Raw genomic sequence first — 27,825 nt, forward strand, 5'->3', positions numbered from 1 at the left:
ACAAAAGAAGCATCAGGAGATTCCAGAGATATGAATACTAAGTTTGGATCAACTAAAAGAATTTCGTCCCTTCTAATTTTGAAATGCTATCGAAAAATATCCAACAGGCAAACAATCAATCTGAAAGACGTCAACGATCTTTTGGTTTACAAAATCGTATATTATCAGAGCTACAGCACCTTCGGAGGAGTAATCGCTAAATGCTACACACTTTTTTCCTTCCATAAAAAGGTTTTTGAACATCATTTATTAGGAAGGAGGACTATCTCACCAGATGGCAAGCAAAATGATCAAAGCTAATTACGGATGGTTCGTCAATCCAATACATCATCCGGTAACATCTGAATGGAAACTTTACTTGACAAACACGGCGCAACAGAATTCTTTTCAATACACACTTCTTCCAAATTCTCTGAGCGAAAGAAACGTACATTCTAATGAGTCCGAGTCAATATCCAAACTAAAAGAGAATGTAGGAGCCACACAAACTAAACAAACAACGACACAAGTTCGACAATAAATGTCAACTTCTGCTAATAGGGTTTTCATCATTACATCCCACACTTGGATCAATTCCGGCCCTAATGTGCAAGTTTCATTCCACAGAAGAAAACGAACAACAAATGTCTTCGGACCGTGTGGAATGAAGGGTACTTCCTTTTGTTCTTTAACAAGGACGCATGACCGAATTGAATTGCATAAAAAATAGGAGGAATCAGGAGAAAAGGCAATGAAGTCATAAATATCACGGTGTCTTATCTACTTGTATTTTGAAAAGAGTCGCGAGGCTTGGTATTTTAAAACTTGTATGTCCTGTTTCATATTAAAGAGGGCAAACATCGTATTGTCCGGTGACAGAGAACTGGTAAATGAACGAACTGACAAGGCACAGGAGACATTGATTATGATTCTTTTCATTTGTCACACGTTCTATCCAAATCTTATCTATTGTATCCAAGATATTTCTAGCAACGTTTTTAGGACAGACATTATTTTGTGAAAAATCAAAGTATCCGTTTGCAAGATCTTTCAAATAATCGTTACAATATGCTGGAGGGTCCTTTACCGTTGAATAAAGCGCTCCATATATACTAAGGAAAATGCAGTTGAATGATGCCGTAATAAATATCTTTGGAAAGAACACTACCGTACGTGTCAAGGATTTGGTTGAAATCAATATCGGTGGTGCGATCACAAATTTTAGTCTTAAATAGTTTACGCCAACATGCACCAACCAGAAATTCCTCCACCTTACCTGTTCCAAATATATTCCACCATTTTTTAAAGCATACTTATTCTCCGGTGAAGTTTGAAATTCTAAAACAGACTTTAAAGATTCTATCTCACAGAATTCTTTCTCACAAGCACGCCAAAGACGTCTATTTCCGTCTTTAACATCTGCAACAAACGCATGTTCCTCATACCCATTCAACGTCATCCAATCCCATAATGACTTATGATAAAGAGTCAGGCAACCATCATAAACTGGAAGAATTTCTGACATAATGTCAATAATCGCCGTGCGTTATTTCAAATTCTCTCCAGGGCACCCATGCATGTAAAAAGAATTTTCAGTGGGAGAGGCATGAATGCGGCGGCAATAACATTGATAAAACTTTTTAAAATAGATGAAAAGGTATCTTGCTTTAAACGTTGGAGGCGGCTTTTCAAACGTTTGAACTGTTTTTCGTAATATCCGGCAATACCATTGGGGATGCGATCACTTAAGTCGGGTTCAATTCCCAAGCCCTTTTCTCTTAATTCACGAACTAAGTGATAAGCGTACAAAAACGATCCCTCACACTTCCAAATAACTAACCTTAAACTATAATCGTCAAGATTAGGTAAATCACGATGAATAAACAGCGCAATATCTTGATTGTGATCTTCATCATCAGGAAGGATTTCTAACGGCTGTAAATGTTGAAGAACCTTCCGTACTTGTAGCTCCGGTCTGCTGGAAATGAATATCTTAATCCAATCAGGCAGTTCACAAAATTTCTCAGATATCAACTCCAAAAATTCGCTCTTCATATCCGTTTTACTCTCGTCCAAGGCATCAACAATGATCAACATTGGATCATTTCTGCGAAGAGAGTGTAGCGGATCGTTTAAAAGAACACGAAATGCGTCTGACAGCGAGTCTCGAGAATGTTCACGACGAAGGATTTCGGTTAGTTTATCACGGAATCCATCAACATTCTCACACATTTGGCTGGCAAGGGACTGGAGGATTCTGTGAGGATTGCTGTAATCAGAATTTCGAAAGTCGCAGAAATGGTGAGCTGCGAGTTGGCCACGTTCTCTATACAATTCAGAGATCTTTCCAGACAAAACACTTTTTCCAACGCCTGGACCTGCAGTTAGGATCATAACTCTGGTTTCTTTACTCACAAACCAACTTGAGAGTTTATCAAACAACCATTTTCTAGTGCCTTCATGAAATTTTTTACAAAGGTCGTCAATCTTTCCAGCGAAGTCAAATTTAGCGAGTTTCTCGACAGTTGAGTGATGAACATTCTCATCTACTGTTTTTCTTAGCTTGACTACTTCACTTTTAATATCACTTAAATCTGATTTCAAATCATCGTTTTGTAGTTTCCATTGAACAGTTGAGTTATGAACATTCTGATCTACTGTTTTTCTTAGCTTGACTACTTCACTTCTAACATCACTTAATTCTGATTTCAAGTCATCGTCTTGTTGTTTCCATTTTTTTAATCTGTTAATATAACTTTCTTCTTCAGGGCTAAGAGGAGTCACTTTCAACTCATCAATATCCTTTTGAGGAATTCCCAAGTTGACCAACGGTACCGAAATCTCTTGCCACAATTTTTCAAACGTTGTGTCGTCCAAACTTGCAGTTGGAATATGACCATACACTTCATTCCTGAACATTTTGACTCTCAAAATGTTTGCTGATATAGATGTATCGCTAGCTGGAGGCATAACATTCCACCCAGTCGCTGGTGGAGACAATCCACAAATATTTCGAAGTAGGACAGTCAGTAAGGTGACATCGAAGTTGTTTGAATCTGGTACACCAGATATTGGGAAGAGTAAATCCCATTGCGGGGCTTTAATTATATTGTATCGTATTCTCTGCAGGGTCATCTTGTTGGCATTCAATGCGGAGGCCAAGGAGGAAGGTGGATGCACCAAATGTAGAGCAAGTCTCAAAGCATCTCCTCCTTTATCTACCAACAGTTGACAAACCCGGGAATAATTAGCTTTGCTTTTTATTGGATCCATTAAACTGATCTTTAAATTGAAAATCCCTGAAACCAAAGAAGGAAATGATTGGAGATTGTTCTGATGAAAACAAGGCACTTACTTTACTTTATTTTAAATCCATAACGTATTCATAAAATTTACAAACATGCTACGTTCCTTATACCAGCTACTCAGGGAAAAGGATGACCAAATTCAGTGAGTTAAAATGGAACAGCACATTTCCACAAGCATGCGGTCATATATTCGAAGGAAAAATAGGATATCCCAACAACGGAAGCTAATATTTAGGACATTTAATTCGAAGTGTATATATTAGGAAGCTAATATTTAGGACATTTAATTCGAAGTGTATATTCTTATATCTGATCCTCTTATGCTGCACTGATTCCATACAACACAAATGTGAAGTCAGTGCTGCTGTATGGTTCAGAAACATAGAGGACATCACCCACAAAGTTTACAACACGGGAAGTTTACAACTTCGGTGTATCGTAAAAACCTACGTTTACTGGTCTCTTCACGAATTTCCATAGCTTTATACCACTCAGTTATAAACGCTGCTTAAAAATATCATGTTTACTCCATCGCATTTTCAATCTCTGCTCGAGTTATGAAAACTTCCACGTCCAACTCGAAATTGTTAGAAAGTTATTCCAGGTCAACGGGTTTCCTTCGCATTTATTCGACCGTCTGGTCCGAAAATTTCTCGATAATACGTTCGTTCCAAAACCGCCTATCCTAACAGCACCTAAGAAAATCATCTATTTTTGTCTCCCTTTTACTGGGTTACGCTCTATTCAGATTCGCACCCAAATCAACCGTCTTTGTAGCGCCGCTTTTCCGCATTTGGATGTTAGATTTGTTTTTCGTTCCACTAGAAGGCTCTCTTCACTCTTTCCGTTTAAAGATAAAGTCCCTAAGTACCTGAGATCTGGTGTAGTTTATTTATTTAAGTGTCGATGCTGTTCCGCGTCGTATGTGGGTCAAACCACGCGTCATTTACACACCAGAATATCCGAGCACTTGGGAATATCACCCATCACTGGTAAACACACCTCAAGCCCTGTTATGTCCAGTATACATTCGCACCTAAAGGCTTGCGGACACCCGGCTAGCTTTGACGAATTTAGAATCCTCTCTTCCTCATCTGACTCTTATGAGCTAATGATACATGAGAGTCTCCTCATCACCAAACTTAAGCCTTCTCTTAATGTTCAAGGCAACTCTATCCCTCTCAATTTATTTTAGTCCTTATTTCGTATTGTCATCGTGTCGTGACGTCTCTGTCCCTTGTCCTCTCATGTACCGCTTGTTCTTACGTTGTCCTTGTTATCACCTTTTGTAAATTGATACCTTGTAAATATATTACTAGTCTACATATTCAAATTATCATGTAATTTATCATTTAGTCTGAAGATGTCTTAAGTTAAGACGAAACGTTACTACCAAATATATTTTTATTATTCTCAAATGGTTTGATTGTCTCTTATGGCTTTACTGAAAGCACTATGTTGGGCTTTAATATTTATACTTCGAATACGCTTCCCGCCCGGCACTATAATGTTCAAGCTCACGGCACATGCGCAGTTGCGACGTACAAGAAAAAATCGGCTGTTCCGGGGAGAAAATCTGGGAAAATTCCTTTAAAACAAAACCCAAACCGCAATGCTTCAAAATTTACAAGGGTCAAAATTCCTCAATATCCTGGTGAACTTAGCAAAAGGGATAGTGCATTAATAAATAAAGCAAGTTAAACTGATTTACAAACTGATCTGAAACTGATCACGTACAAAAAGTTACAATAAGCATAAATCAACCTACCCCTGGAAAGTTTACACTATGACTGACTGACCTCCTCGTTTGAAATTTCGCAACTCATCACAACAAACTTTCTTTGAAAGAAACTTTGCACTAAAAATGTTCGGAGGGTACGCACATCGCACATAGATCAGGGGTGATACAGCCGTTTCCCCGCCCGTGTTTCACAGCGCCCTGGCTCAGCTGAAAAGGAATGCGAGGCAATCCAGAGGCTTAAACACTTGAACAAATGTTGCTAAACAGCTTCCTAGCGTTTAATCAATGTGTTCTTGTTCTGTTAGCATAAATGCTCAACAAAATATAGTTTGAAAACAAAAGATTTGAAGCTTTCACACACGGTAAAAACGAATCGTCTGAATTAATAACCTTGGGCCGGTTGTATGAAAGCTGGATAGCGCTATCCACTGGATAGAGATTTTTTAAACCGTTCTAAAATTGGTCGAAAAGTGATAAAATTCCTCGATTTAGGAACACTAAGATTTAATCGAAGTAAAGAGAATGCCAATGGCTGATTTTAAAGCGATTGAATAAATCACTATCCGGTGGATAGCGCCATCTGGCTTTGATACAAACGGTCCCTTGTGTATAATTTAATCCCCAAAATGGCCATTTCACAGCTGTCAGGTGTGCATGATATGAGCTGTCAAAAGATTGCGGAAGGCGTATTTCGAAATTTAACTTATTCTCCATGATAGTGATACAAAAATGCACAATTCTGAACCAGTGATTAGATTTTCGTGTTAAAACTTCATAAACACCAATTTCTGCCGTGTTTGTTTATCATGTTGTACCTTTGTGAGTTCCTGAAAATCAGGGCGTGGCAAACGAATTAAGGGATGTCATGTGATCTTCACCAACTTTTAGAAATAATAAAAGTATCTAAAATATCCAAAATGGAACATGTTATAGATCTATGTATTCAAAGATTATCCACTATGTGTTGACTATTGTACCAAAGTTTTCATCTCTGCTTTTCTGATGAATAATAACACTTTGATCAACTTCAAACATAGCCCCACACAACTCAGTCCCAAACTCCTTTGCTATATTATAATGATGTATTCCTTAAAAGATTATCGCAGCGAGTAATTTAGATTGATTAAAAGATAGCTGACATTGATTGTCCTATCTATAGTCACTTATGATGTTGCTACATACATGTACTGTACATGAACCATACATACAGACAACTGGTTGTTGACTTTTTCAAGAGTTGGACTGAAAGCAATACATTTACAGAGCAACAGTGTGTGAATTATGTAATTAGCTAGATATTGTCATTCAGTTTAACCAGAAACAGTTCTTGGTCTTGACGATGCAGTCAGGGGCGTAACTAGAACGATAGTTCAGGGAAGCTCGCACACGCTGGTTCTTAATTCAAGGGACTGTATCTTTCGTATTTTCGTTTATTTACGTTTAATTCTCTATCTCATTACATTCAATTTTCGGTTCTAACAACAATCTATTCACGATCAGTTCACAATCTATTGACAATCTACTCACAATCCCCTCATAATCTGCTCACAATCTCTCGCTCATACAATTTAGCTCTCTATTTATAAAAACTGGTGACTCCCTTTTGGCACATACAATTTGCAGTTCCGTTCTCTTTTGCCCACAAGGGAGCATTTCTGCGTTATCTTGTTAGGTCCATCGTCCGTTCCAACATAATGTTGGCAAAAACAATCTTTTACTTCACAAACAAATTTAACATAAAATTCTACTTGGCAATAACAACTATTTCACATAACAAACAAATTTAACATAACATTCTACTTGCCAATAACAACTATTTTACTTTTACGCAACTTTTATGACACATGTTACAAAACCTCAAAATTTATATTTTGATCATCAACTTTTTCTAAAACTTCCTCCAAATCTCGATCAGCACTTTCCCCAATACAAAATTTCAGCCGTTAGTGGTTAGTGATCTCCTGTATTTAGGATTTTACACTAGTGTTTGTTAACATTAACAGTTACACTCATCAACGTTAACATTAACAGTTAACAGTTATACTCATTAACATTAGTATTCAAGTTTATATTATTAGCATAAATTATAGAGAACATTACAGTAATATATAGAGATCATCGGACACGTTGTTTTAACTTTTATAGTCGGCCATTGTTGATAGATATTGTTTGCTTAGCGAGAACAAAAGACACAATTCTTAAATATACTCCATTATTATTCGAAATAAACCAAATAATCTGACAGTGTTCACTTTTTCACTTCATAAAATGAGAATTTAATATGATAAATATATTTATATATGCACATCTGCTGATATAGTTTTTAAATAAATGAACAGAAACTGGAGATACAAAATGTGTAATAAACCACAATCCCTTACCTTCTCATTCCATAGCAGAGCAAAGACATCATTCAATTTGGAACATTGTTAACACAGAGAAAATGAATCCAGATTCTTAAGGAAAAAATCAGAAAAAATCATGAAAAAATGAAAATATCAACTTATTCACTACATGGGGGAGATCATGCATGCATGCTTGGAATCCATGTTGGGAGTCAAAAATTGTGCAAGATATCTGTGAATAAAACATGGTTTCAACTAAAGCTGTATGGTGAACAAAGGGTGTAAGCAGTATACTTTCAAAAAATTACTTCCTCTTAAATCTAACTATAACTGCAGTTGTGCATGTGCACTTACTGTTACCCTGCAGCAACACTTTGGTAACCATGGGGGTGATGGAAATCCTTAAAAGTTGGCTTCTGCAACTTCCGGAATCATCACATTTTAGCCTCAGAAAGTATTTTACACAGCCTTAACTTTTGGTATTAAAAATGCACCTCATACCTTAATTACTATTGATATGAACTTTATTGAAATGAAACCACAGATGTCTTTTATCCTCAATGCTTAAGATAGTCACCAAAAATCCAAACAAGCAATCTAGGTATGCAAATAACACACTTATTGATCTTGCTTAATTTCACCTGACTTTAGTGCTACTATATTACACTTTAATCAAACTTCTCTGCATAAAAAATCTTACATTTAGAAACTTTACACTAGATAAATTTACACTTTGTAAACCTAGTTTCCAGTCAACTAAACTGCAGAAATACAGGGTGAATATAAAAATGCAGCCTTAATAAATAATAATTCCCAGGGGCCTGCAATCTCTTGTTTTTAAATAGAAGCGAACATATATGAATACTAACAATTCTTCTTGCAACTTGCAATGTAATTCTACTTTTGAGAGATTTGGCAACTACAAAACTTTCATGTTCATTACACTCCATGTTCATTTCTTACACTACATTGTGAATACTTGATGCTAGTCTCTAAAAGTAGGATTGCATTACAAGTTGCAAGAAAAAATTGCACAATGTAACATGGCCTTAAGTGGTTGCAGTTATTTTATACACCATAAAGAGTGGAAGAAAACAGATTGAGTCATGAATATTTATAGTGGGTGCCTTTCTTTTATACACCTGGTAGAAGCTGTAAAAAAGTACCCCTATTGCAATTGAAATGAAGCTGTTGATGGAGTTTGAATGCATGATCAGCGCACTGGTGTAAATGACACATTGTGATTAGGTTGAGGCATTCGAATTAAGCGTCTCCCTTAAAATTTTACGCACAATAGGTTTAGCATAATAAATAGCGCATTGAAATTATAACAAAAGCTTGTTTCATAGGGGCACCTTTTATACCCTTTAGATTTGTAAACCTTCTTACCATTATATTCCTCGTAAGTAAATATTAAATGCTAGCAGAAATATTTAAATGTGTAAGCAATAAAAGTGCTCAAAGCATTCGAAGTAACGGAAACAAACAGAACCAATAAATTGTTCTTAAAAGTATGATTAATTCCTCACGGGAGAGGTATAAACAGCTTTTTGTGAAAAAACTTGTCTTATTCCTGAATGAACAATTAAAGGCAGATGAAACAGCTCAAAGTTGAAATATAAACACTAACAATGCACCACAGATATTTCCTACGTCGCACAATGACGTTGTAAAGGCGTTGTAAATTTGTAATTACGTTGTAAAGGCGTTTAGCTTAAACGGTGGATAAGTTCAAAATAGAAAACAAAATTATCTATTTATTGAACGACTGAGCTGAAATATTTCGATTTAAATAGTTAAATTTTCAATGGAAGTATATATTTAATGCATAAAATGTCGTTTCAGTCATTCACAAAATGTATGAGAGTATTTTTAAACTTTTGCTTATCGACCGTTTAGCAGTTTAGCTAAACGCCTTTCGAACAACCGGCCCCTGATGCCCAATAAAGGCACCCACACAGTGGCGTAGCCAGCCTGACGAATTTGTCCCGCTATGTAAATTTCGTGTTATTATAATTATTCCTTTCCTTAGAATTTCATTGTTTTCACAGTCAATAAACACTAAAATATTAGCATAGCGGGACAAATCGTCAGGCTGGCTACGCTACTGCACCCACACCGACAAATACCTTGATATTTACATACAATATGAACACAGTAATACCTTTGTTTATTCCTGAATGTTACACTTCGGAGATCAGAATGAAAATAAGAAATTTTTGTTGAAGAACAGTGTGTACATAACCGAGTAATATAGCTGCTGTATCGTCGTTTACTCATTAAATAGTTCCCTTGCCCATCCCTTCTTGCCGACCGGGGATCAAGCTCATCAAGCACGCAATATTAACAAATGAGTCATTTGTTAATATTGCGTGCTTGATGAGCTTGATCCCCGGTCGGCAAGAAGGGATGGGCAAGGGAACTATTTCCGGCAATGTTAAAAAAATAGGTACATTGTGCGTTCATGTTGGTAGCTCCTGACTGAAGACAGCACCACAACAAAACTTGCAATTTCTAAGAACTAAGAAATTAATATTTATTTTCATAAACCGTAAACGCGCACAAGGCCGATTTTAAGACTTATAGTATATGATCTCCAATTCTCTATCGTACGTCAGGCAAATTGCTGATCTCGAATTAGAAACGCTTTAAAGTGCCTATATCACTTGTGGGATCTTTACGGATTTGAATAGAGCTTGAAAAATTAGTTTATAAGTTCTACAACGCTTTTTGATATAATTAAAATAGTTTCCGTCGTGCTCGGGGCCTGGGACTCAGGAACCGAGTTCTTGTCAAACGTAATATAATCAATTGTAATTTTACTTCGATCTTCCAATAACGTAAATATTTTGAGAAAAACTCGCCCAGTTGCTACAGGCATACACAACGTACCGTTCCCGCATTTTTTTCTTGAAAAGCGCAAACTATATCGCCAGTGAAACTCTTCATGTTTATATTATAAAAGACGGCGTGTTTGCAAATCATTCCTGAGTCCCAATCCCCCAACCGACGTATTTTCGAAACTATTTAATTATATCAAAAAGGGTTGTAGAACTTATAAACTAATTTCTCAAGCTCTATTCAAATCCATAAATATCCCACAAGTGATATAGGCACTTTAACACTTGAAGGACCAAAATTTGTTTGCACCATAATACAACTAATATTTGATAAATGCTTACCATGATATAACTTGGGGGGCAATAAAGAAAATTTTGTATTTCCAAATTTTAAACCCTGATTCCATGGCGAAATTTTCAAGCGAAATTTTGAATTGTGAGAAATTATAAGGAATTAATTTATTCAATGGGTTGAAGTTGTGGAATCGATTGGGTGCGTCGTTGAATTCTCGTACTAGCTCTGGTAGCAGGCATGCTGAAAGACAAAACTGAAGAACGAGGCCATTGGTTGTGCAGCAATAGACCGAGCTATTAAAAAAACGTTGCGTTAATGTTGAAGAGGTAACTGCGATATCGTGCATGTATGCCGTTGAAATATGATGAGCCTAAAAAATAGACATTCAACAAGATATAACTCTAAACAAAGCCAAAAACCTTACAAATAAATTGTATCAAACATCTCTTGTAGCAGATCTATCTTAGCGTACAGTCGCGAAGGTTTTTCTTCGAAGCATCTTTTCTTCTTGATCGTAAAGCCTTTTTATAACAAACACAAAGACAATCATTAACGCATTTTTAAATTTTAATTCATTTGTTGCTAAACTACCCGCTCATAATCTTAACCATAGTTCTAAATTCTCTAAATCAAAGAGTGTAATAAGATTTATACAATCATAAAAAGGTTGACTTTCGGACAACGACGTGTTTACATACATACGACAGATGTGGATTTACAAGTAGCTAATAAGAAAAAGTTAAAAAAAAACATTAATAATCAAATATTAGTCATTATTAAGTATTCGATATTGTTACTGGTTGAAGCTCTTCTACTAATAAGAAGTTAATTAAATGCACATAATTCTGGAAAAACATTACAACTTTTCAATTGTTTTTTCTTCTATATAACCTCTAAAGCTTCCTCAAGGTCTGTTCACACGATCCAATTTTGTCGCATCCAATTCACTTCTGATGGATGTTTTATAGTCTGTTAACTTGCAACGTATCTGGCAACAAATGAACTAAAGTCAATGTACTACTGCTTTATCAATAACCAACTACATTCCATACGTCAGAAGTGAATTGGATCCGACAGTTGGATCGTGTAAATGGGCCTTAAGAAAGTTTATCTCTGACAGTATCCGGGGAAACTTTGTCCAACCAATCATTCGACCATCCTCGTTTCGAAGGTTTTTCTCTTTCTCCGTTCACTTGGTATTTTTACTTTCTTTTTAACTGATTAAATGAATATAGGAATACACGAAAGTCTCTGCAGTTTATATCTAATCGCTTTCAAACTGAACTCTAACTTCATTTTTTAAATCTGAAGACAAGCATAAAAATGTTCGAAAAGTAGCCAATAATAAACAATTTTTTTCTTATAAGAATTTAATGGACGCGGAAAAACATGCAGGGTTTTGGAATAATAATTTTGAAACAAACACAATTATTAAAATGAGTATACCGAAAGTGGTATAATTGGCCACAATATGATCTGGGATTAAATATGATCTAGCCTCAAGATCTCCAGGATAAAACCAGAACTGCACAAACTTGCAGTAGTGTCCAGAAATAGCCTAACGTAACCTAACACTGCGGTTGCAGTTCGGTTAGGTTACGGTTCCGTCGCAGTTCGGTTGCGGTGGACAGATAGAAACCGCAGACGACCGCAAGGGAAAAAAATACCTTCGCAGTCGCCATTCGCTTCCGAAAGAAATGTTATGAACAGAGAGAACGACAACACCATAAGAATATCGAAAAAATCTTAGGAAATGTCTGTCATACCAAGAAAAACCGAGGTTTAACCTCCGTCTCACAACGATTCGATCTCGATCAGACCTAGATTTGACCTGGTTTTTGGTAGGTTATTTCTGGACAGTACTGTAAGTCCACCTTTGTTTTCGTTGAATTAGCATGTAATCAGTTGCGCCAACATTCAAATGTAACTTAATATTGGCTAATTAGCTAAAATCACGTATAAACTTCGTTTTAATCAAATTTCCAATTATCTTGAAATAATCTTAGATATACAAGTAACAGTAATTTTATCTGTGACTAAGGTCCACATTACACGACACAGGATTAGCTGGTCACGACACTTTCGTTTGCCGCTAACAAGATATGGTTGGTAGTAAAATCTCATTGTTTTGATACATTTGGTAGATTTTATTGGATCAGACATAAATATTCAAAGCCTTTTAACAGCTAAAAAATTTAACAGTATTCAATAGAGACCCCGTATAGTGTAATTGGGCCTTACGTGTGAGATTAACTATAGTAATGACATAAGATGACCTAAAATTTAGGTTTTTTATTTATGAATATATTGCGCTTAATTACCCAATGCTGAGAAAAGTATTTGCTCAGGTAACAATCATTTCAATTTTTCGAACATTGCTCAGAGTAAACCAAGTTATTCATGCAAGAGATCGCGGTAAACAGCCAAATCAAGAAGAAAAATAAGTGCCCAGGAAGGTAAAACCTGAAACATCAGAATATTTCGTTATAGGTATGCAAAGACTCATAGTCCAGGTATGTTGTGCATACGCAGACTTATTTACGCGTGCACATATAATTTTCCATGAAACAATCGGAAAAAAATTGTTTTTGTTAATTTGCGTTTTGACTTTTATATGACCAGTAACGTACCAGCATTATTAAGGAGCACATTTATATATCCATGCATGTTCACTGACCGCAAGAACAATCGATTTGTGTTAGGACTATATGTAGAACATAAATACACGAGTATCCCCCACCCGAACTAACGAGCTGGCGACGTCACATGTGTATGGAAACCATTTCTAGAATTGGCTGTGTATTACACGCTTACCACAAGTAACTTCGTAGCAAGTATTTGAATCAATCGACTCGTATATGCTATAAAGACGATGCAAGATTTAGTCAAAAATGGATTTTTTTATTTTATTTAACAAAATCGGAACAGTTCAAACATTTGCCACATCTGATGGTTTTTACCTAATATTAGGACGCTTGTTCAAATTAAGTGGTTGGATATTATCAGTAAGTTTAATTGGCAATACTTATCTACCTGAACATATTTTATCGAGAAATAATTTTTTTAGTATTATTGATTCGTGATATTTTCTCATCTAAGACAGAAAGTCGCATTTTCCAGGATCATTACGCTAAGGAAGCGATAAATAGTTTTCAAAATTATGAATTTTAAAATGTTTGTTACCATTTTTCCCGACGGATAGAAAAGAACAAGTCGATCGCAGGAAAAAATGAAAATATACATTGGGAGAATGAAAAGGTAACCGTACGGAAGCTATGATTCTGCCTTCGGACAGCTTAACGAAATGCATCCTATCATCAGTAAAAACACCTACCATTTCGGAATCCATGTAAAAAGCATTCGGAAAAGATTTAAAAGGAAGAGTAAGCGCATTTCTCATACCATTTCTTAGAAACTTAATAGCAAATAAACAACTTTCCCCAAATTTATTTATTGCAGGGTGGAATGACACTAACACTGAACTACGAGTCATATTAATACCAGTTAAACAGAACCATTCAACTGATTCATTCAACTGTCCCGTTGAACGTACAAACCATCTGTTGCCACATTCTATTTCCCACAATTCATAAATTTTCCTCAAATTGCAATGTAACATAACAGCACACCCATCATAACTTATTGCGACAGAAGTGCACTCTTCCCACTTTTCAAAATTCCAAGAAGGTATTTCTTGAAGACTGAGATTTTCACCACAAATTTTCAAAATAGAAATTCTTCCATTAGTGCTAATTACAAGAACGCCTTTTGTAAACTTAACAACACGACTAAAATTTAAAAAAGATTCTTCAGTTTGATTTTCTAAGATATTTGAATTCAAAGGTTCATAAGGATATTTAACAACCACGCCATCAGAGACCAACCAAAGATACGACTCAGACCACCAACACGCCCCTGCTCGTTGTTTCAGTGCAACAGTTTGCAATGTTTTCCCACTGTCGATACTTCTTATTGAAAGAATGCAATTTTCAAAACAGCACGCTACATACAAGGTGTCCGGAGATAATGCACAGCAATCTATTTCGCTGTTATCGACAAAAGAAGCATCAGGAGATTCCAGAGATATAATGAATACTAAGTTTGGATACAAACTTAGAATGAATTTCGTCCCTTCTAATTTTGAAATGTGATCGAAAACACATCCATCTGGCAAACAATCAATCTGAAAGACGTCAACGATCGTTTGGTTTACAAAATCGTATATTATCAGAGCTACAGCATCTTCGGAGGAGTAATCGCGAAATGCTACACACTTTTTCTCCTTCCATAAAAAGGTTTTTGAACATATCTTGTTAGGAATGAGGACTATCTCACCAGATGGCAAGGGAACATATTCAAAGCTAAGCCTATCATGTGATTTGTCTTCATCCGGTGAACCCATCTGAATGGAAACTTTACTCGACAAACACGGCGCAACAGAATTCTTTTCAAAATACACTTCTTCCAAATTCTCAGGGCGAAAGACATCGGTATATGTTGATTTGCAAAAGTCGTCATCCTCAATCTCATCCCAACTCAAAAGGAGAATGTAGCAATATGTAAAAGGAATTTCGTCCCTTCAAATTTTGAAATGTGATCGAGTTCATATATAGCTGGCAAACAATCAATCTGAAAGACGTCATCGATCTTTTGGTTTACAAAATCATATATTATCAGAGCTACAGCGCTTGTGGAGGAGCAATCGCGAAATGGTACACACTTTTTGCCCTTCCATAAAAGTTTTTTGAACATTTTTTATTAGAAAGGAGGACTATTTCACCAGAAGGCAACCAAACATGACGAAAGCTAATCCTACGGGATGATTCGGCAATATCCGGGGAATACATCTGAATGGAATCTTTACTTGACAAACACGGCGCAACAGAATCCTTTTCGACATACACTTCTTCTAAATTGTCAGAGCGCAAGACAATCCTACATATTGATGAGTCCGAGGCGTCATCCAAACTCAAAAGGAGAATGTAGGAGCCACACAAACTAAACAAACACGAAGAAAAAGAACAACTCGAAAAGTTTTCGGGGGCGTGTGGAATGAAGGGTACTTCCTTTTGTTCCTTAACAAGGACGCATGGCCGAATTGAATTGCATAAAAAATAGGAGGAATCAGGAGAAAAGGCAAAGGAGTTGTTAAAATAATTGTTTATCTGATCTACTTGCATAATGAAAAGAGTCGTGAGGCTTGGTATTTTAAGCACGTGTACTTCCCTTGTATTAGTATTAAAGAGGGCAAAAATCGTATTGTTCGGTGACAACTCAGAACTGGTAGATGAATCAACTGACAAGGCACAGGAGACATGATTTAAATTATTATTCTCTTCGTTTGTCACATGTTCTATCCAAATCTCATTTATTGTATCCAAGATATTTCTAGCAACATTCTTAGGACAGACATTATTTTGTGAAAAATCAAAGCATCCGTTTCCAAGATCCTTCAAATAACTGTCAGAATATACTTGGGGGTCTGATGCCGTTAAATACACCGTTCTTAACTTCCTTAAGGCCGGCGCACACTAGAGCTATGTGCTTAGCAAAAAGTCATTCGTGGCCATTGGCGTAAGCCAGTTGCTCTCGTGTGCGGGCGACCTTTCCGGCGACTTTGGTCATTCGTGCCACTTACGGCAAATATCTAGCATGTTTGATAATTTCTTCCTCGCGTGCCGAAATCTTTCCGTGTGCGGCAAACTAAAAGCTATCTGCTTATGGATTGTCTTAACAGCGCATGCGTAATATACGAAAGTATACATCCAAGATGGCGGACAGATTGCAAAAACAAAATTATGGATGGAAGTGAAGACGAAGAGGTGCTGTTATTTTTGTTGCTGTTGCGTCGGACTAGACTAGACTTCCACTTTAAACACCGTTACCCAAGTGCTATTAATTATATTACCTGTTTGAGAAAGCTTACTAGTTATTTCTGCAATAGCGCATTCCCGTTTCTCTCTTTTTCTAAAATTTGTAGAATTCACATCGTATAAACACCTGTATTCTGGCCAAAGATCAACCAGTTTTTCTTCCAATATGGCCTCAGCCACCAATTCGTTTTGCTTTGTTTGCACCGCTATCTTGGATGTTTACTTTCGTATATTACGCAAGCGCTGTTAAGACAATCCATAAGCAGATAGCTTTCAGTTTGCCGCACACGGAAAGATTTTCGCACGCGAGGCAGAAATTATCAAACATGCTAGATATTTGCCGTAAGTGGCACGAATGACCAAAGTCGCCTCAAAAGGCCCCCAAACACGAAAGCAACTGGCTTACGCCAATTACTCACGAATGACTTTTTGCTAAGCACATAGCTCTAGTGTGCGCCGGCCTTTAAGTAGCAATGCAGTTCAATGATGCCGTAAAATGATTTGGAACAAATAACTATTAATAAAGGAGTTGCGCTCGGAAAATTGTAGTCTTAAATAGTTTACGCCAAAATGCACAAACAACTGAAATTTCTCCATCTTACCTGTTTTCTTAAAATATTCCACACCATTTATCAAAGCGTATATATTCTCGAGTGAAAATTGAAATTCTAAAATAGACTTCTCACAAGCACGCAAAAGACGTCTATTTCCGTCTTTCACATCTGCAACAAACGCATGTTCCTCATACCCATTCAAAGTCATCCAATCCCATAATGACTTATGATAAAGAGACAGGCAACCATCATAAACTGGAAGAATTTCTGACATAATGTCAATAATCGCCGTGCGTATTTCGAATTCTTCCCAGGGCAGACCCATGCATGTAAAAAGAATTTTCAGTGGGAGAGGCATGAATGCGGCGGCAATAACATTGATAAAACTTTTTAAGATAGAAGAAAAGGTATCTCGCTTTAAACGTTGGAGGCGGCTTTTCAAACGTTTGAACTGTTTTTCGTAACATCCGGCAATACCATTGGGGATGAAATCACTTAAGTCGGTTTCAATTCCCAAGCCCTTTTCTCTTAATTCATGAACTAAGTGATAAGCGTACAAAAACGATCCCTCACACTTACGAATAACTAACCTTAAACTACGATCATCAAGATTAGGTAAATCACGACGAATAAAAAGCTCAATATCTTGATTGTGATCTTCATCATCAGGACTGATTTCAAACGGCTGTAAATGTTGAAGAACCTTCCGTACTTGTAGCTCCGGTCTGCTCGAAATGAATATCTTAATCCAATCAGGCAGTTCACAAAATTTCTCGGATATCAACTCCAAAAATTCGCTCTTCATATCAGTTTTGCTCTCGTCCAAGGCATCAACAATGATCAACATTGGATCATTTCTGCGAAGAGAGTGTAGTGGATCGTTTAAAAGAACACGAAATGCATCTGACAGCGAGTCCCGAGAATGTTCACGACAAAGGATTTCGGTTAGTTTATCACGGAATCCATCAACATTATCACACATTTGGCTGGCAAGGGACTGGAGGATTCTGTGAGGATTGCTGTAATCAGAATTTTGAAAGTCGCAGAAATGGTGAGCTGCGAGTTGGCTACGTTCTCTATACAGCTCAGAGATCTTTCCAGACAAAACACTTTTTCCAACGCCTGGACCTGCAGTTAGGATCATAACCCTGGTTTCTTTACTCACAAACCAACTTGAGAGTTTATCAAACAACCATTTTCTAGTTCCTTCATGAAATTTTTTACAAAGGTCGTCAATCTTTCCAGTAAAGTCAAATTTAGCGAGTTTCTCGCCATTTGAGTGATGAACATTCTCATCTACAGTTTTTCTTAGCTTGACTACTTCACATTTAACATCACTTAAATCTGATTTTAAATCATCGTCTTGTTGTTTCCATTCTTTTAATCTTTCAATATAACTTTCTTCTTCAAGGCTGAGAGGAGCCACTTTCAACTCATCAATATCCTTTTGAGGAATTCCCAAGTTGACCAACGGTACCGAAATTTCTCGCCACAATTTTTCAAACGTTGTGTCGTCCAAACTTGCAGTTGGATTATGACCATACACTTCATTCCTCAACATTTTGACTCTCAAAATGTTTGCTGATATAGATGTATCGCTAGCTGGAGGCATAACATCCCACCCAGTCGCTGGTGGAGACAATCCACAAATATTTCGAAGTAGGACAGTTAGTAAGGTAATATCGAAGTTGTTTGAATCTGGTGCACCAGATATTGGGAAGAGTAGATCCCATTGCGGGGCTTTAATTATACTGTATCGTATTCTCTGTAGGGTCGCTCTGTTGGCATTCAATGCGGAGGCCAAGGTGGAAGGTGGACGTATCGAATGTAGAGCATTTTTTAAAGCATCTCTCAAAGCATCTCCTCCTTTATCTACCAACAGTTGACAAACCCGGGAATAATTAGCTTTGCTTTTTATTGAATCCATTAAATTGATCTTTAAATTGAAAATCCCTGAAATCAGAGAAGGAAATGATTGGGAGATTGTTCTGATAAAAACAAGACACAATATTCAGATAATACTTCGGCTCTACTTTAAAGTCATTGTTAAACGTATTCACAAAATTTACAAGCATGGTGCGTTCCTTATATCAGCTACTCAGGGAAAAGGATGACCAAACTCAGTGAGTTAAATGGAACATCATAATTATCTTCACAAGAATGCGGTCATATATTCGAGGGAAAAATCATAGTACGTTTCATAAGGTGGTTCCCAATACGTGTAATTAGTGCAGTTTGTGACGGCTCGTTCTGTTTAGATTTTGGGGCGTTGTTAGAAGTTTTTAATTCGAAGTGTATATTCTTATATATGATCGTCTTATGCCGCACTGATTCCATTTCAAGGCTATTGTTTTTAGGGTAAGTTGATATAAACATATGAATATTCTCCCCCAAGTTCAATGACGGATCTACTTCCCAAATGCAACTATTGTTTTAAGCTGCGCGAGTGTTTTTTATGGCTATTGCTACGGTATTATAATGGCATTAAACAGTGCTTATGTTTCTAAACAACTCGCTACACCTCATCTGAAGCTCCTCAGCCCTTTCAATGGGACAAATCCCCATTGACGTTGACATCAAGAAGAGAAAATGGGGATGGATATGTGAAACCCTACAAAAAACCAGACCAACAGCACAAGACAGGCCTCAAACCCACAGGGGAAAAGACTAGGGATCCAAGGATTGTGCAAACTTTCTATGCCCTGTAATACCTTAGCAACCAGACGTTTGTCCCAACATAGACATTTTGACTTATGCCAGTAAAAATTTAATGAGGTAGCTCAAAGTACTCAAGTTACGTTAGTCGCGGATATTGTCACTATTAAATAATAATTTTAGTTGCCCATGTAAACCGGGCGCGATTTTCTCAGTTAGTCAGTTTAGTCTATTTTCTTCGTCAAGCAACTGTGACTAATAGCCAAAATAGTTGCGTTGTAAATAATGTAAATAAACCGCGGTGCATATTATGTCTATGATGTGGATACTTCAACGCGTAAATCGATACAAAACAATATATTATAATCAATACTGTATACCGCCAAAATTATTTGATTACTGCACAAAATGTCTGTTTTGTATAGTTTTATTTATGTACTGTATGCAGAATATCAGGTATCGACTTGCTATCGACATAATATATACAGTAGAAACGCTTCCTATTTTTGATCTGTTTGCGCAAATACATTCGCCTAGTGGAGAACGGGCTTAACATCTCAGCGTGTTTTAATCATAGGTTACCCGAAAATGTGTTTTTTCATGGCATTAATCTACAATTAGCGTTTTGATCCGTTATAATTTGCATTACATGAAGTAGCGCACGCACTCATAATTAAAAAATATCAATGATTTCTTATGTATAAAATATATACAAGGTTGGCAAGTATATTACTGTATACAAATTATATATCAATAAAAAAATACATCAAAAACACTTCAATCTCTTAAAAAACACAGATCAGTATGAGCACGAGTAAATTTGAAACATGTATCCTGTAATTTTTTGGTCTAAAATCACACCAAAAAGGCTGAATTTATCGAAAATTCGTCAAAATTTTAGTGAAATTTTTTCAAAACTATGCGGGATGATAGCTGCCTGCCTTACGTACAGATATATGCCCTGTGATTGGCTGACTTTAGCGATTCGCTCAAGCAACGCCCACGTGAACCCAGTGGAATACTGTCCACCACGAGAACAAGAAAGAAACATGTCTCAAACTGACTCGGACAGTCAAGAAAGAGATTTCCAAGATGATGTCTCCAGAACTTCCACTCAGCAATCTGGAAATTCGACGGCGACTGAATCAGAATCTGGAGAAGAAATGGATCCCTGGATACCGTTAATACAAGAAGCAAGACAAAGAAGTAACACAGCTTTTCGGGGGGTACGCGCATCGCACATAGATCAGGGGGAGCACTGCCGCTTCCCCGGCCGTGTTTTACAGCGCCCTGTCTCAGATGAAAGGAACGCCCAAAACAGAGCCCGTTGGAGGAGCGCCGTTGAGGCCCGATGTTCCGCAGAGAATCCAGAGGCTTAAACACTTAAACAATGTTGCTAAATATAACAAAATATAATTTAATATAATTAATGAACAAAATATAATTTGAACACAAAAGAATTGAAGCACTGCCCAAATTTAATATATTGTAATGATGTATTCCTTAAAAGATATCGCAGCGAATAATTTCAAAAGATAGCTGACATCAATTGACTGTCCTATCTGGTCTGAGTATATATATTTAGGTTTTGGAATTTTGGAAATATGCCATAAGAACCGACATACTACAAACACTTATGATATTGCTACATACATGTACTGTACATGAGCCATACATACAGACGGTTGGTTGTTGACTTTTTCAAGAGCTGGACTGAAAGCAATACATTTACAGAGCAGCAGTGTGTGAATTATGTAATTAGCAAATAGGAAGATACTGTATGTCATTTAGTGACGGAACTGGTAACGCGATTTTTAAACGAAAGTTTCATCAAATGTTGGGTTATGGACTTTCTCACTGACAGACTACGAGTGAAATTAGCAAGAGATTGTTTGTCCGAATGGTTACATGTTTCTTCTGGTGTCCCCCAGGGAACCATATTGGGACCGTGGCTCTTTATTCTAATGATAAATGACCTCCATTCTCCCCATCACGAACGATGGAAATACATTAATGATACCATCATATCCGAAATTATTTACACCTAGTAATATTCAGGATACAGTAAAATATGTTCAAACTTGGTCAGAAGATAACAAGATGCAATTAAACGCTTCTAAGTGTAAGGAAATTGTTATTAGCTTTACAAAACCTGAGAAAGTTTTTCCTAATCTTAATGTTAACTCAGATCTTATCGAGACAGTGGACCATGCCAGAATGCTAGGATTGACGATATCCAAAGATTTGAAGTGGAATCAACATGTAACCAACACAATTAAGAAAGTTAAGAAGCGTATCTATATTTCATTATTCAGTTGAAACGTGCTCACATAGTCACATTCCTGAAGTGGACATTATAAACTTCTACACTACCTGTGTTAGACCAGTTTTGGAATTTACATCATTTCTCCCTTCCAACTTATGTACCTATCCAATTCCCTTGAACGAGTTCAAAAGCGTGTCCTATCAATTATCTATCCACTTAATTGCTATGCGGATTGCTTAGAAAAATGTGGAATCAGGTCATTAAGTGACAGGTGCGTGAAAACATGCGAAAAACTATTTAAAGAATTAACTACAGAAGCAGTGGAAAACATTTATGTTATACCATCTAGACACTTCCCATACTATAATCTGAGACTTTCTAGAAACTTTGTTGTTCTGCAGACTAAAACGAACTAACAGATTTAGAAACAGTTTTTTTCCCTTCACCTCCAAGCATTTTATTGCATGCTTAATTGTTTTTTAACCTCTTTGTAGTTTTGTAGTTCAATACATATAAATATAAAAATAGTTTTGTTTTTTAATCAACCATTAATAATGTAAATTAGCGTTCGCAATTCAGCCTTTTCTCTGCAACCTGCCCTTTTAATTAAAGGATCTATCTATCTATCTATCTATCTAGTTTAACCGGAAACAGTTCTTTCATTCTCAGTTAACACTCATGTATCACTATAGGAAAGATCTCGCCACAATTGTCATGACAATGTGGTGATATCCACATGAAAATAGTTTCTGTTAGTCAACTTTACATGTTACAATACCTTAAAATTTTGGTCATCTATCTCAAATCTCAGCACTTTCCCAATATAAATATTAAGCTCTTAGTGGTTAGTGATCTCCCATTTTTGGGATTATACAGTAGTGTTCACTTTCCCACTTCATAAAATGAGCATATTATAATATAATAAGGATATTTATATATGCACATCTGCTGATAACTGTAGTCATTAGTAAATGAATGCAGAAACTGGAGATACAAAATGTGTAATAAACCACAATCCTTTACCTTCCCATTCAATAGCAGAGCAAAGACATCATTCAATTTGGAACATCGTTAACACACACAGTGAAAATGAATCCAGATTCCTAAGGAAAAAGGTAAGAAAATCTGTCAAGTTTTAAATATGAATAGTTTAACATTTTTATCGCCACTGTGGTCTAGCCAATATATTTTAAAAATTCTGACTATGATTGCAGTTGTGCAGGTGCCCTAGCTGCAGTTGCCATGCAGCACTTTGGTGACCCTAGGGATGATGAAAATCCTTAGAAGTTGGCTTCCACAACTTCAGGATAAATGTTTTAGTTTATCAGAATTATGTTTTAGCCTGAGAAATTATTTTATACACCTCATGCAGTATGCATGTGTTGGCATATAATCGCTAAGATGTTGGTGTGTAATAAAACAAATCATTCCATTGTCAATGGTTATAAAATGGTCACCAAAAATTTAAACAAGCAATCTAGGTGTAACACTCTTATTCGTCATTCTTAATTTCACCAGACCTTATCACTACATAATTACATTTGATGATTGCCAAAAAATTCAAACATCTTGACATAAAAACATAATACATTTCTAAACCTTCAGCATGGCAATTGCATGGATGTACCCTAGACTGGTATAAGAACTATGTTAATACAAATAAGTAAATTTATGCTATGTACAATAGCTTCCACTTATCTAAGCCGGAGAAATAGATTTGTAAACCCTTTTATTCTGAATAAAACTTTCAAATTATCATGCATATTTGGGCTTCCTATGATAAAATCAATATTTTGGGGGAATCATATATTCATATGACCATGGCAGTTTACGACCCCAATGGCAAGGTTGTTAAGATAACATGATTCTTCTAATGAACTTATAATAAATACCTACAGCGATAAATACCTTGATATGCTCAAATATTGTCGTGAAGCAAATTGACAACAGGGGCGTAAATCGGAATGCTGGCTTGCAGGGCACATAAATTCCTCTTGAAACTAAAATAGAAAATAGTGTTAATATTGTGAAAAAAGGCATGTCTTATTCCCAAATGAACATCTAAAGACAGGTGAACACTCAAAGATGAAATATCACAACATTCTGCAATAGTACTACAGTTCTCTACAGTAATTTTGCGTCGTTTGCAATTTCTAATGAACTATAAATGGGCTATTCCATTTAATATCCGCAACCCCCCTATCGAGGAGCTTGCTTTTGGCCAACTTTACCCCTGAGGAAAATAAGATTTTTTTTCATACCCCTAAAGAATTCCTGACTTAAATATGTCTACCCCAGAAGAATTCCTGACTTAAATATGTCTACTTCTAAAGAATTCCTGACTTAAATATGTCTACCCCTAAAGAATTCCTGACTTAAATATGTCCACCCCAGAAGAATTCCTGACTTAGATATGTCTACCCACTGAGCTATATAATAATTCCTGGAGGACCGGTTCGTCATTTTTCGGTAACTTCGCCGCCATCTTTTTGCACAAAAAAACATGGCGGATTTTGCCTTCTGCGCACTGCGCAGAAGTTTTGCTGACGCCATATGGTCCCCTTTGCCCAGGGTAATTACCACTGACCAGGCTCAAATCTGAGCCCGCTACGAGAGATGCTCCCCCCTGGTTTATCTAAACAACAGTATTTCCCCCCTGGTTTTTTATGAATATTTTTTTTGCCGTGAAACATGAATTGGAAACCTTGCTGTTTTGTATTTTTCGATTTATTTTTGTGCTACAAAGCGTTGCAATAAGGCGTTTATTTCAGTTCTATACAATCGTGGACGCTGTTTTGCGAATGCCAGAGAAAATATTAATATTAAAACGTAAAAAAAATTCTGGACGAAGGATTTTTATACGATTAGCTGACAGGTTATTTTATTTATTTATTTATTTTCATAATTCATACATTTCTGTGTAAAATTTTTAAAATACTTGAATATTTTTCGAGTCTTTCAAAAATTTGGATTATCTTTTGGATATCAATCGCCGATTAAAGGTTACCGGCAGAAAATATGTGGTTATGCCATGTTTTCTTTAGAACATCATGCTTATGCATATCAGCCCATAACTCAAGGAAAAAAAAGGCCAAACCTCATGCAAGATGCTGGGCAGCTGATTATATAGTAATAGTACTTCAAGTCATTTGCATAGGATATTTTCATTCAGGTCATTATAGCTAGCCTAAGTTACCCCTATCTTACTGTATCCCAAGTAATGCATTTTCCAATCATAATCATATTCCAGATAATGCAAGGAAAGGCTATGGTAAATAACAAAAATTTTATTATAGTACCAACTACCAAGAAGAATATGGTACTAGTTGTGCTATTAAACAAATGTCTCATGAATTCATGAAAATGCAACTGAGCCTATTCATTCCTCCATTAGTCTATAATCTATTAACCTTCAATTCCTGATTAGCCCCATGATAATATTCCTTTGAATGGTGGGGAGGGTAAAACTGTCCAGAAGTTGCTGCAAATTGAAAACAAACTGCTCAGTCAATGCATGTCTGTATAAATTTATTTTCCATTTAAAAACTATCTTAACTATGACTAACAAAGTCAACATGGTAAAATTAACAGTTTAATGTTCCAGTAATTTGCAAAAAAGCCATCCCCAAATTCAATAGCATCTTCATCCTAAAAAAGAGAGATCAGACCAAGTTTAACTGTACTCAATAAAGTACACCCAGAGGACAGAGCCAGAGGGGAATAAAAACCATTGCAAACTGATTAACAATCAAGCTTGTAGCTTGATCAACAAGGTGCAAGATGCCAAGAAGTCTATTAAGCCATGATTATTGACTTTGCATTTGACAAGGCAAACAAGATAACATACTAGACTTTTAACAACCACTGTTGAAATCTGACAGTAAAATATTTTGTATCAGCACTCACACAGTCATCATGTTTAATGTTTTAAATTCATCTAAAGGATCAATAGAGAGACTAATAGATTCACTGGGAGGATTGAATATTGATTCATCTTAATTGTTTGGCTGAAAATACTCATGAGTTGGCATTAAATATGAGTGAAAGCTCCAGTGCAAATGCCATAAGAGTTCTATTCAAAAGCCAAAACTGGCAAGACATAGCCAAAACTCAAAAGATCAGTTATTGATCCTTTTTCATAAAGTATAGTTTTTCATAGCGTAACTAAGTCATGTACCATTGATCAAAAAGGCTGCACTCTGCAGCATATTTGCCGTTTTTAACATTAATTTCAAAAGAAATAAACTGCAACAGACGCTTTGGTAGTTGTCTATACCAAAGGCGAAAAACGAAAATGTTGTGAAAACCGGCTTACCTGAGGTAAAAATTGATATCCCGATAGGTGAATTAGGCCATTCACAGCATCATATGTAGAGCGAAAAATCACTTCTCCATTTAACTTGTTGAACAGGGAAAAAGAGTCTTTTTAGATGAAACGCGGAGAAAATATATGCCGAAAACAATACCGAAAACCAAAAATATTTTCATAAAAATCGGGAGGGTGATGGACACGTTTTTGACTTTGTATCGCGGTATGTCAGTGGTAATTACCATGGGCAAAGGGGACCATGTGGCGTCAGCAAAGCTGAAAATCCGCCATCTTTTTCGTTACACTTTTTGGTGGCGAGCCGGTCCTCCAGGAATTATTATATAGCTCAGTGTGTCTACCCCAGAAGAATTCCTGACTTAAATATGTCTACTTCTAAAGAATTCCTGACTTAAATATGTCTACCCCTAAAGAATTCCTGACTTAAATCTGTCCACCCCTAAAGAATTCCTGACTTAAATCTGTCCACCCCTAAAGAATTCCTGACTTAAATCTGTCCACCCCTAAAGAATTCCTGACTTAAATCTGTCCACCCCTAAAGAATTCCTGACTTAAATCTGTCCACCCCTAAAGAATTCCTGACTTAAATATGTCCACCCCTAAAGAATTCCTGACTTAAATATGTCCACCCCTAAAGAATTCCTGACTTAAATATGTCCACCCCTAAAGAATTCCTGACTTAAATATGTCTACCCTAGGAGTTTAATATATGGACTACATTTGTATTTCTGGTTTGCATGGTTAACAACCTTAAATCATTTTTCTGGCTAGGACAGAAAAAGTGATGAACTTTCTTTCAGATCAGTCCCCCTCCCCGCCCAAGTAAAATATGCTCCGCCGCACCGGAAGCCACAGTTTGATAAGCATAGGTAGATTGTATAGACTTTCTGGAGCATCTATGTTAAGTTTAAGAAAAAAAATGATGGTAAAAATATTCCAACAGATTCCAATCCAAAATCTACCTGCCCCTTAGGGATGAATGTGAACATCTATGTTTACCACTGAAGAATCATCACCTATTAGCAAAAAAAGCCCCGCTAAGCCTAAGGCTTTATGACAGTATCTAAGACTGTTTGATAATAGGAAAAAAGTTATATAAACGAAATAGCAAAACTTTAACTTCCCCTATAATATGGTGTTGCATTAAGCAAACAGATTTCAAGTTTTGTGGATTCAGTTCTCTGTATCTCAGTGTAACTCAAATGGTATAACCCTGTTTCCATTATAATGCACAATTACGAAGACGATGGCAGCTAGATGTACATTTTGCCAGAGTCCTTGCAGTCAATCCCCTCTCTCTCTCTTTCGTATTTTCCAAATTCAAAATCCAGTTCACATTTCAGTTCAAACCAGGTAAATAAACTTTTTCTTCTTTTTACGGAAAGACGTTTCGTTTGGTTGCCCTTATAACGGTTGTTGTGAAAAATTTGGGATATCTGTTTCCTGGAATATTCACGGTCTATTAAAAGTTGTTTTCGAATTTGAATCTATTCGAATTTTATTCTCACCGTCACCTTGATAACTGTAACTTTCCTTTGGCCAGCATAGAAGTCACATCAATTCTGTAAATTGACTCAGGCTCAGAAATGTAAGCGACCTCAATTTGGTCCAACATTGAATCGGCTTTCTGTACTTCTGCAAC

At 36.4% G+C, this 27,825-nt stretch overlaps 2 protein-coding genes across 4 annotated transcripts; both read right to left on the minus strand.

Annotated features, from left to right (window-relative positions):
- Positions 1–1,530: 1,530 nt before the first annotated feature.
- LOC114540252 lies at positions 1,531–5,850 on the minus strand. The gene is made up of 2 exons (XM_028560534.1): positions 5,844–5,850; positions 1,531–3,278 (listed from the first exon to the last, which is right to left on the minus strand). The coding sequence occupies exon 2, from the start codon at positions 3,250–3,252 to the stop codon at positions 1,531–1,533; it is 1,722 nt and encodes a 573-aa protein (XP_028416335.1). The 5' UTR covers positions 3,253–3,278; positions 5,844–5,850.
- Positions 5,851–11,902: 6,052 nt separating this feature from the next.
- On the minus strand, positions 11,903–24,071 carry LOC114540248. Of its 3 annotated transcripts, XM_028560531.1 has the most exons (4): positions 23,765–24,071; positions 22,880–22,959; positions 17,526–18,888; positions 11,903–12,971 (listed from the first exon to the last, which is right to left on the minus strand). In XM_028560531.1, the coding sequence occupies exons 3-4, from the start codon at positions 18,860–18,862 to the stop codon at positions 12,869–12,871; spliced, it is 1,440 nt and encodes a 479-aa protein (XP_028416332.1). In that variant the 5' UTR covers positions 18,863–18,888; positions 22,880–22,959; positions 23,765–24,071; the 3' UTR covers positions 11,903–12,868. The 3 variants fall into 3 exon arrangements, with proteins under 3 accessions (XP_028416332.1, XP_028416330.1, XP_028416331.1); XM_028560529.1 differs by lacking the exon at positions 11,903–12,971 and having other exon boundaries at positions 16,849–18,888; XM_028560530.1 differs by lacking the exon at positions 11,903–12,971 and having other exon boundaries at positions 16,849–18,888; positions 23,753–24,071.
- Between the last annotated feature and the right edge of the window lie 3,754 nt (positions 24,072–27,825).

Source organism: Dendronephthya gigantea, unplaced genomic scaffold, assembly GCF_004324835.1.
Source record: "Dendronephthya gigantea isolate DGI-Jeju-01 unplaced genomic scaffold, DenGig_1.0 000226F, whole genome shotgun sequence".
NCBI classification, from domain to species: Eukaryota; Metazoa; Cnidaria; class Anthozoa; order Malacalcyonacea; family Nephtheidae; genus Dendronephthya; species Dendronephthya gigantea.

Coding starts and splice junctions, on each gene's coding strand:
- LOC114540248 (XM_028560529.1), bottom strand. CDS start 18,862: ATGGATTCAATAAAAAGCAAAGCTAATTATTCCCGGGTTTGTCAACTG.
- LOC114540252 (XM_028560534.1), bottom strand. CDS start 3,252: ATGGATCCAATAAAAAGCAAAGCTAATTATTCCCGGGTTTGTCAACTG.